An 11,117-nucleotide genomic window follows, 5' to 3' on the forward strand; every position below is an offset into this window, starting at 1 on the left:
AAAATGTACCGCAATGTGTGAGTGAGCGTCTACAACTTGCGTGGAACACGATGCAGATAACATGCACGCATGAGAGCGCGGCGCGCTGTTCACCGCCGCGAAGAAGCAATCAGCTGGGGACACGCACACAAAAGCTTCAAACGGTTCACCACGGCTCGTATCACACCGCTTCGCGATGCGGAACGGTGCGTTAGCACCTAAAAAACGCTAGAAGTAAGGAAATCCGAAGATGACCGTAGACGGTTGGCTGAGCGAGGTAAATTTAAGTCCTCAAGCACCCGCGTTGCAATCCGTGAAGTCCCCGTAAAGATGGCGGCGAGCGCCCATCGCCTCTTTTAGTCGTCTGCTAGCCAGAGAACTTCCAGAGAGCAGCCAGACCAAAATCGTCCTGGCAGGTTCTGGCAGCCCGCAGGTAGCCAGAACCGTCCAGCGTGAGCAAAACGAACGCCAGGCGGAAGTGCGTAGCGCGGTGGGCGGAGCAACCCGAGAAAACCGAAGGCGCTCTGGCTGGCTCTGGCAGCCCGCGGGTAGCCAGAAGTGGAAAATCGAAGAAGCCCACTGTAGGGTGGCAAACCGGACGCTCACCTGGTTAACCTCCTTGTATTTTCTGTTCCTGCTTTCTCTCTCTCTCTCTCTGTCTCTCTATCTATCTCTGTCGCGTATTTAGTTTTATCTATTAATTAACACTAGTAATGAGAAAGCAAAATTGAACGCCCAGCAACGGTTCCCTCGAAGTAACGGCAGCCAATCTCGAATGCCATTATTTTGTGTACTGCAAGCATAGGAGGCTATTGTAGGAGCCAGAAATACGTTTTGGTCGCTATGCGTTGTTTTCTTTTCGCATGTATCGGTCATGGTCGTCAGTGCGAGGTTGGTTTCCAGCAGCTTTCATTGCGTGAGTGAAAGAATTTTGGGCACAAAACAATAGTGGCGACTTCGCTGCGCCGTTGAGGGACAGAGCGTGCGGAGAAAGGCGTCCGATGTGGTTGCGACTTTCGAACTGCTTCAAAGCAAATGGAACAAGGATGGCGCCGAATTTTCTGACGTCACGCAATCCGTGTCAAAACAGTGATCACTGTCGGTGGAAGGGATTAAAGGTAACAATTTCAATTTGAAATTTCGACTTAAGATGTGTGATAAGAGCTCAGTTTTTTTATCTTCTGTACAAACACATTGGCTCGTCTACTCTCGGATAGAATAATCAGCTGAGAATAGTCAGACGACCATGCCATGGCCCCTTTAACGACGTCAAGACACCATACAAGAAATGAAAAAGGATGACGCTGTTCGCAGTCTGAGTTGATAAGTTTGCTAAATGTTTCTGCAAATCTAGGAATCGTTTTTTCGTCGGCGCTTGATTTATGGCGACGACGACATCGCAGGTACCTATCGGATAACGAAGCAGCCCTAAAGCAAACGGCATACACAGCCTTCGGCGTTGGGCCTCGGCAATGCTTGGGGACAAGGCTGGCATTGCTGGAAATGCGATGTGTTGCGGGCAAGATACTGCAGAAGTACCGCTTGGAACTGGGCCCTTCTCAGAAGGTAAGAAATAAATAAAGCAACATATCTACGGGCAAAAATCTACGGCCCTAGTTAGAAGTCATCAACTCATTCGTTACAACTCCTGTCTTCAAAATGATATGCTGTCACTGTGCATGGCTATAGAGTACGAGATATTTTTCTTACTTATCAACGTGATCTCCAGCTAATTACGGCCGTGAGAAAACGTTATATGATCTTGCCTTATGTTATGGTACATTCATCGGTGAGTTTACATTATATTTGGGGATTACAAGGCTCCTGTGCCTTGAAACATATGACATTTATTTCTATTATCATTCTCTTATAGTAGCTATTTACTGACTGAACTGCTCCTCGAACGCCCAAGTTACCACCTGTAAGAAAAAGAAAATCTGTAGGGTTACTTTCTTTAAGACTCGAGGCCGGCGAGCGCATGCGGTACGTGCTTGATGGGGCATTCAGCGTCCCCGAGCCCAGAAATACAGAAATACACAAGAAATACCCAGAAATACACAAGAACATATGTCCTCACTGCAATGCTCTATATATGGGCACCTTTCGGCACGTTATAGGAGAGTGCCGTTTTTCCAAACACCAGCCCCCACCTATACCCATAACTAACCCCCCTACGGGAGATCATGCTATTCAGCCCCACCCTGCAAGACCAGCTCCGACTGATCCACAGGGGCCAGGCGGCCCTGGAAGCATATGGAGCCCGTGAAGAGGGAGCCACTCCATGAGACGCTTAACGCGCTCCAATCCACTATGGGCCAATAAAGTTGTTTCTCTCTCTCTTTTTTTCCCTCTTGGATTTCCGAGAGCGTACCCACGCCGGTTCAAAGCCGTTCGGTGCCAATTCTCCACTAGCGCTTTACGCATGAATTGGGTGTGTTTCCTGCGCCGCTTCACCGGCTCCAGAGGGACGGATGGATGGATGAAAAAACTTTATTAGGGTCCTCTAGGACGCCTTGAAAAATTAACGAAAACAATGCGTCACTTACGCAGCAATTACCTGCGTGATTTACTTGTTTAAAACGCCAAATCCATAATATATGTTGTTTAAACGCAATATTGACAAGTTAGGTATGATTTGTTCCAGCAAATGACAGTACTAACCATCAATAGCATTAGTTCATATTAAGATTCTTCTTCTAACTACTTCCCCGCCGTGCCTTAGATCGTTAAAAGCATCGTTAGTGACAACGCTTGGAACCGCTAACTCCTGTGATAAAATGGCTTCAGGTGTTTGACGATCCGTAGGATGCTGGCAAAAAAGCAAAGTGCGCGGAATGTACTATGCCTACTTCTATATCATGTGGGTGAATTTTCAAGCATAATGATTCGTTTTCTGTTCTGCGGCTATCTAATTATATACACTGCGAGAAGGCAGCGATTTTGTCCGGAGCGTCCTCGTTCCTCACATACTACCCTGCCGGTCGAAGTCTAACATTCCGCGACCAACCTATTGCTACGCGTGTTGGCAACTGCTTCACAGATTCCATTAGGAAGTCCTTGTTCCATGCTAAGAATTGCACGAGCGCACTGTTTCAATCTTACCGGGTCACTAGGAAATTTGAAGGTAATTACCTTTTCCCTGCAGATGTGTAGCCGCTGCTGCAGTTCGGCACGACACATTTCCACCCCATCCTAGAAAAAGCACAGATAGAAAGCGGTCGCCTTTGTTGCAACGTGGAAAGCGTGCGCAAAGTCCGTTAAGCAGGTACCGCCCGCGATCGCGAATGAACATGACACCTTGCATGTCTAAACTGGGAGCTTTTCCTTCCACGGTCACCTGCGCATGCGCTCACACGACATGGGAGCGTGCGAACTGTGGCGGCGTCGGCAGACGTCGTCTGCTCCGTGATTACTACTAGTAGCTTGTTTCAAGTGCAGTACGGCGTGTAATAAGGACAGTATTCATTAATAGCTGCTGGTAAAATGTTCATCACTTCTATTCATTGACGTTACAGAATGAAATCTGGGAAAATTTACTATGTATGAAACGATATCGCGATTTTCGTGCGTCGCGTCCATAGAAGAACATGTAAACGATGGCAACGCGCCGGACGCATCATCTGTCGTGCTATGGCGTAAACTGCATTTTCCCCACGCCCGACCATGACTTAACGCGCCGCCCGAGCACGTTGTCGCGTCCTACCAGATTCTTCAAATACTTCCTTCTCCGTAGGATAGGTTAGTTTAGGTTTAGGTGAGGTTACGTTATGTTACGTTAGGTTAGCGTAAAAGCCGCAAGGTTGGCGCGGCGTGCTCTTACAACGGTTGCAAGGGCGTCGAGCGTCGCCGGCGGCCTTTCAGCTTGTTGCGTTCAACCAGGGTTGCTGAGGCGCTGTGCCTTCTTGACTTTCCATATATGCGGCACGGCCACTACTGCGGTCCCTACTGCTCCTCCCAGGGGAAAATCAGTGATGTTATTCTGCAGGTAGCGAGCCGTAAGGTGCGAGAAAGGTATAATCTGACCGGAAAAACCCAGCACAAGTGCCGCAGGCGCGAGATAATCTGACACTGCGATCACCAAATGGGGCGTGAATGCCCACTGCGTCACCTGTTTCACCACGCCGGCAGCTAGCGCACAATTGTAAACAAACTCGAACCCGCTACGCAGTGTCGGTGCGCCTACGGACAAACGCATACAACACGAGCAATGAAACTTTTCCTCCGTGCCTAGGCAGAGCCTGATATTCAAGGACCAAAAGCCCCCATATTTTCTCTCTCGCAAGCACTGTTACTCGCACATGCGCACAAACGTCTGGCGCCTCTGGAAATGCCCCGCACCGCTGTACTTGCTAGCAATTGTAAAGTCACTAACGGGTTTTCGTCTGGCGATCGAGAGGACGAGCGCGAGTCAACCGACGCCAAACAACAGAATTAGGATGTCACGCTAAGACAAAGCCTTCCGTAGGCAACGTGGTAATTTGGGTTACTGATCTGGAAGATAGTAACGAAGTTCCTTCTTTTGAATATTCTACAGGGAACCATGGAGATTGGGCAGTACGCCATGGTGTCGACACCTGCTAATGGTCCTTGGATCTTGCTGCACAGTTTGACGAATGAGAAACTCGCAAGCTAAACTTCGAAGCGAACCATGTAAATAGCCAAAATAAAGTTCGCACAGAAAATTATTTGCGAGTCGAATGATCATGCAACAATATATCACGAACGAAAAGTAGTCGATCTGATCTTTCATTGGGAATTTCTGGATGGTACTTCTAGATATACTGCCTGGTGTTAACAGCGCAAAATGTAGAAGGGATAACGAGACCAGAAGACGATGCCACAAACGTTGACTTTTAACAAAGTTTGTTCGAAAGAAACACAGTTTCTTATACATTTACCCACAAGTGTCACAAGCATGTCATTGCATATCATATGTGAAACATGTACTTTTTCGCACTCAAGAAAATGATTGCACTTGCAAAAGCTCAAGTTCTTTTTTTGGCTACCGATAAGGACAGCGCGTTAACACATTGCTCACGAAGTCTGGCAGTCTCGCCTGCCTCAGTAATCTCCCGAACTAGCTGGCCACTGTGTCGTTTCAGCACTTCAAAGCGTCTGAATTCTGCGGCACAAGCTTTGTCGTTGAAAGTCGGCGCTTGTGGTGTCATCCTTTCGTCTCATGCCCATTCTAAGCTTTGCGCTGTTAACACCAGGATGAAAAACCCACAAGCGCAAGTTGCTATTCTAACATATTTACTGCTAAATACTAAATTAAATTAAATTATGGGGTTTTACGTGCCAAAACCACTTTCTGATTATGAGGCAAGCCGTAGTGGGGGGCTCCGCAAATTTCGACCACCTGGGGTTCTTTAACGTGCACCTAAATCTAAGTACACGGGTGTTTTCGCATTTCGGCCCCATCGAAATGCGGCCGCCGAGGCTACATACTAAGTCTTTGACAATTGAACTATTACTGACACAAAATTTTTGTGCTGCAGTGAAGCTCTTGCCGTGATAGGAGGTTTGATGAAAATAGGCACAGAAACGAAATATGAGTAGCAATACCCCTTTAAGTATACCAGAGAGCTTTAGATTAGGGAACGCAAGCAGCCTGCGTGCGCAAGTACTAGGGGCCACAGTACTGCGCATGCGCAGAACCTTACGCCTGCGTCTGCGGATGGGCAATACTGTGGAACCTAGTACTTGCGTACGCAGGCCGCTTGCGTCTCCCACTCAAAACTCTCTACAGTGCTGGGCCACAGTAGCGTCATGGATATTTGTGTCTATTTGTGTAAAAGAGACTCCATCTAGCAAATCAACGTTTGAGAAGTCTTTCGGCGCCATAACGGTCTGAATGGAACAAAATAGTTTGAATCTACATTTGTGTTGCTTGATGCTAGTATGGCACCTGCTACATGGACCTCACGAGGGCGTGCAGTATAAATAAATAAATAAATAAATAAATAAATAAATAAATAAATAAATAAATAAATAAATAAATAAATAAATTGAGCCGTACCGACGTACACGTTTCCGCGTGGAAATCAAGAAGGGGATGTTTCAAGAACTGGTGAATCAAGAATATGTCATTATACAATAAAAATAAAAAAAATGCCATTAATAGCGTGGACGAAATGAAATTTGTTGTTTGCTTTAGAGTCGTCCAATAACATTTGTGGCCTGTTTCACCAGCCACGTAAGTATGGGCAGATAGATCCGATATCCGCGAGTCAGTTGCTCTCAATTTCTGAGAACGATACAGGTTCTCTCTGTGAGAGCCATACCATTAGGAATGTGGCGATACGGGGCGACCCATGGCGACCAATTTCAAGTTTCCTGGAAGATGGCTTGCGAAAACCTGGTTGGAAATAGATCGTTTAACGAGACGGAAGCCCAATATTACACTACTCTCGAGTGCACACGATATTGCAATAAATCAAGTATGCATGCGGGACCCAAGGTGGTGCTACCAGCGCACGGAGTAGAAACCCATTTTGGCGAACCCCTGCCGAAAGACTGCCTGCACGTGCGTATTTAAGGTGGCGCTATGCTCCATTCTCCGCCACACCGAAATGAATCTCCTGGTGGATTTTCACAAGTGAAAGAGGAACGCAAGTATACAAGCAGTTATGCATTTATTTTTCTTCCGCAAGAGGTACGCATCCGCTTGCTATCAAAGAATTTCCCCAACATTTTGTCATAGGCAGACAATTGAACAATGTGGTGTTCACGAGGGTCGGAATGTGGACTTGTTGGTAATTCATCTTCAAGGGGTGTACGGTAGCGCGATTAAAAGACGGGACAAAAGAAGACACAAAGGGACACAAACAGCGCCGTTTCTGACCCTTTGTGTCTTGTTTTGTCCTGCCGTTTAATCGCGCTACCGTGCACCCCTTGAACGATATGATCGCATAAGTCTTCGCGGCTATCTGGTAAGAGTGCATAGCATCATTATCGCGGTATCTTTCTCCCTCGATAGAAGCGAGGCAATTTCGTTTTGAAGCCACGCAAAACGACCAAGTTCGAGTCAACAGTGAATTGCCATGGGTGCACGGTCGGCAAACAGAAATGTCGGGTCCATTTTCCTACCCGTTCAGGGGGGGAGTACTGCAGGCGAGCCAAGTTCATTCCCCAAATCGATGATCTGAGTGCCTACGAGTGCCGCTTTGCAAACCGCCTGGCACCGATCAACAGTGCACCGATCTTGCAACTTGTCCTACCGAGGCACGCTGCCAAGGGTAACTTTAACCCTGTGCAGCCCGCCTTTGAATTTTACGTAAAATATTTCAGAAAGGCACATGTCCCCAGACTAAAAGGAAAGTGAGAGATCTAGAAGGCGAAAAAGATACTGCATAACCTATGTCACGAAGACTGTCAATAGTAATGCGATTAGCAATCACGCAGCGTAACGACACATTGCTGCAACTTTGTTGCTAGTATTGCAACAACTTTATTTCTTCCCTGATTACAGTGTCTCTGAAACCGGCCTATATTCCAGTAAACTGTCTCCGGGATTTGGCAGCAATTAAGTCATGCAGACAACCGGACACGCAAAGCTGGGGAAGTCATGTTTATTTAGTATCTGTAATGGGAATCCTGAGACTTTCCTTGCTTCCTATATACGATATACACTGTCGCCGGTATCAACCCACATAAGTTTGGCACTCTCTTGCCAAAGTCGCCAATGAACATGAAGGTGTGATAATGCCTGTGTGACGACGACGAAGGGCCGAAAACCAAAAAACGAAGATTGAATGCCGTCTGTTGAATGGCAACGGCGGTATGACGACATCGGCATGACAACGACAAGAAAAGTTTAAAATGATGACGATGGTATAACGGATGACTATGGTAAAATAAATACTGGCTGCGTTCCTGGCTGCTTGAATGAAGGAAATCGGGACTGCAGGCTAGTTGGAGCTGTTTTCGAAGATAGCTGGGTACCCCGCCTCGAGCTCATGCCGATCGATTCATGTAACGTTGTCGCAGGTGCTCGAAGGGCAGGAAACTTCGGCAAAAGAAGGCGGCGTCGGTGTATTAGGTAAGTAGGGGTCCCTATCAATCTAAGGAAATAATCTGCAAAGAAGCGTAACATAGTTTTTATATTACCTGCCATGTATGGATAAGACGATGAGCAAAAGGAGAGCAAGGTGAAAGCAGGAGCCGACGTTTCGACAAGTGGACTTGTCTTCTTCAAAGCGACATATGCTTTCCTCGCCACAGTATATATAGGTGGAATTCTTTTAAAGGGGAGAAGGCGTAAGGCTGGTGGGTGCGGCAACGAGTGAAGGCGTGTTAGCGGCGACGGTGTAGAATTGAGAAAAGAGGAGTGCTGTGCACAAGGCCAGTGACATGACCGTCTGTCAATCACGTGTCAACGGCCGTGTGTCAGCCAGCGTGTCAACGACGTGACGGCAGCCCTCTATGACCTGTTTCGCTGGTGGTCGTGGGCTATCATGGTATGTATACTGTGGCGAGGAAAGCCTATGTCGTCTTGAAGAAGAGAAGTCCACTTGTGGAAACGTTGGCTCCTGCTTTCACCTACTTTTCGTTTTGCTCATCGTCTTGAATTTCTATCTCCTGCCCTCCCCATGTCTGGATAATATGTATTATGAAAAGGTGACTGTTGCTAAGACTGTTTCTTGTGGTACTCACTATGAAACCTCAATCCAGTTGGATTGTTGGTGTTCCATTTCAAAAAATTGGTGTTGAGAGGAAAGGTTAGCTTTTATCAAGTGCTTCGAGACCTAAAAATTTATTCAACCTTGATCAGTACTTTACGATATGCTGCTTCGTTAAAGGCTTTCAATAGATCAGGAAATATTCATTTCATATATACTCGTGGTATTTATGAAGCAACGAAATTCCATAAATTATCATTCAGAGTCCATGAAAGAAGTCAAGAAAGAGAGAGAGCGAGAGGAAATGTATTGAACAAACAGAAAAGATGTTGGCTTGTGGCAAAATATTCCAGGCTGCTGAAGGGGAGAGAAAGAGAAAGTGGTGACGATGAGGAAAAAGGATGCGCATGAATGCGGTCGTTTGACATATTATCACATCGCAGCCGTCAGCCACACGTGCACATGAACATTGCGAAGCATCCTCACTGAGAAAGAATATAGTCGCGAGAGCAGGTTTCACCTACAACGGCACAGCACAAAAGGAGTGCGGTCAACAACCACGAAGCTGCAGCGTAGCCGAAAAAGAAGCGGGCGACTACGAAGCACTCTCCAGACAGACGTACAGATAGCGCGAATGAAATAATAATAACGTACAAAAAAGCTATATCTCTCTTTCGCTTTCGAATCAGCAAGTTGGCATGGCTGGCCACCTGTAGATATGGCTAGCTGGAGGACAGGCTGCGTAACCTGAAAAGCGCAGTTACAACCACGACCGAACAAGTCGCAAACGGGTTCCAATTGTTCAATGACTCTTTTCGAAACATTTCCTCTGTGTTGAAGTCGTCAATCTCTTGAGACGCTTCCGCGTCTCTTTAGACAGGTTCGTCTACGGACTGGCGGTCATAATGACGTGCCAGGATGACAACGTCAACATCGGAATTGATGCAGCAAGCGTGAATCAGCTCGAAAAACACGCCACGAGGACGTTGACAAGATCATGAAAGCGTGAGTTAGTCAAGCGACCTATCTATTTGTAAGACGTCTTGCTGGGCTAGTCGGCTCGTACTTGTAAAATGCGAACACAAACTTCGAGTGGCGCGAGAGAAGAAACACGACACAGGACATATGTCACTTCCTGACCCCCGACTCGGCACTGTTGGGTTGGAATCCTGTGTTCTCTTAATATATTTACGTTTTTTGCAGGATTGAACAGCACAGCGTGTGACAAGGACAGACGAGACGCGTATTGCCATTACTTCCAACAAAAATTAAGAAAAAGGGACGCACTTATGTACAAAACTACACCAAACAATAATGACAGGATTTCAATAAAATGAAAAGAATGACAAGACGACAATGGAAAATAGCTCATGAACTACAAAAGAGAGAAAAATAAGAAGTTTCTCAAGGTTCTCATAAATCCACGAGCGTGGTAACTGCAGAAAAATATAGCTATCTTCTAGTATAGCGAGCAACTCTCGGATGTTTGTAGCCAGAAGGTGCACATGCAGCGTCTAGTAAACGCTGATTAGCGGCTCTTTGTGGGCACCCAAGGATTGCGTACGTTTCTTTTCACCTTTTTGCCAAAGGTTTCCTTTAAAAAGCCCCACCCGATAAATCACCCGAACATGCATTTCCATCATGCGGCATAAGGTGCCACGTAGATGATCGGCCGCGACTTCTACCAATGAGCAGTGCAAGGAAACCTAATTCATGGCTCCGTTATTAACTTTTTTGCAGCAGTATTCAATTTCTTCATTTCATCAATTATCGCGACAAAAGTGCAAACTAATTATTTCGAATACCTTTTATCTATCTTGCTGCATAAGAAGAAGAGATTGAGCAATATCCTGTGACTCTTCCGACGGGAATTTGAACCATTGCTTTAGAAGCACCGGTCCAGCGCATTCATCTCCATAAAGCGCACATTTCTGAGAGAGAGAGAGAGAATGAAGAGGAAAGGCAGGGAGGTCAACCAGATATGAGTCTCCGGTTTGCTACCCTACACTGGGGATGGGAGATAGGGGTTAGAAAGATGACAGAGAGGAAAACGCTAAAAAAGAAAAAAAGAAACACGCACACATGGAGACACACACACACAAAAGGCGTTCAAGTTAAAGGCGGAAATTTTTCGCAAATGTTCCTTCAGCAGTAGTGTATATCTTTTTTTACACAAATAGCCTTGTAGTGTGAAAAGAATTGTGTTGATTTAGACATAAATTTGTTACTTGGCTTCATGCACTTATGCCTGTTTCAGCGTTTGAGAGACTCGCCATATACAAGAAATATTTTGCGAGAATAAGCATGTCTTGATTTTTGCTGCACCAACAATTATGCATAGCCAGGGTGATACTGATTTCATTATTGTGCATTGACATATTTTAGCAATGGAAGCAAATCTTTTTTCATCTCTATATGTCCATTCCCCTGTTCATTTCCCCCAGCGTATACGGGAGTCGACCGGACGCTTTTCCAAGTTACATATCCCTGCCTTGTGTCATTGTTTGCTCTCTATGT

The 11,117-nt window shown here is 46.1% G+C and overlaps 1 protein-coding gene across 3 annotated transcripts in view; it reads left to right on the plus strand.

Annotated features, from left to right (window-relative positions):
• Nucleotides 1-4,681, plus strand: part of LOC142579100 (cytochrome P450 3A14-like) — a 46,949-nt gene extending 42,268 nt beyond the window's left edge. For all 3 annotated transcript variants that reach the window (XM_075688968.1, XM_075688969.1, XM_075688970.1), the window contains 2 exons: nt 1,383-1,545; nt 4,514-4,681. In XM_075688968.1, coding sequence (XP_075545083.1) covers nt 1,383-1,545; nt 4,514-4,612 — 262 coding nt within the window. In that variant the 3' untranslated portion in view covers nt 4,613-4,681. The remainder of the gene's footprint in view (nt 1-1,382; nt 1,546-4,513) is intronic.
• Nucleotides 4,682-11,117: the final 6,436 nt, after the last annotated feature.

This window comes from Dermacentor variabilis, chromosome 4 (assembly GCF_050947875.1).
Source record: "Dermacentor variabilis isolate Ectoservices chromosome 4, ASM5094787v1, whole genome shotgun sequence".
NCBI classification, from domain to species: Eukaryota; Metazoa; Arthropoda; class Arachnida; order Ixodida; family Ixodidae; genus Dermacentor; species Dermacentor variabilis.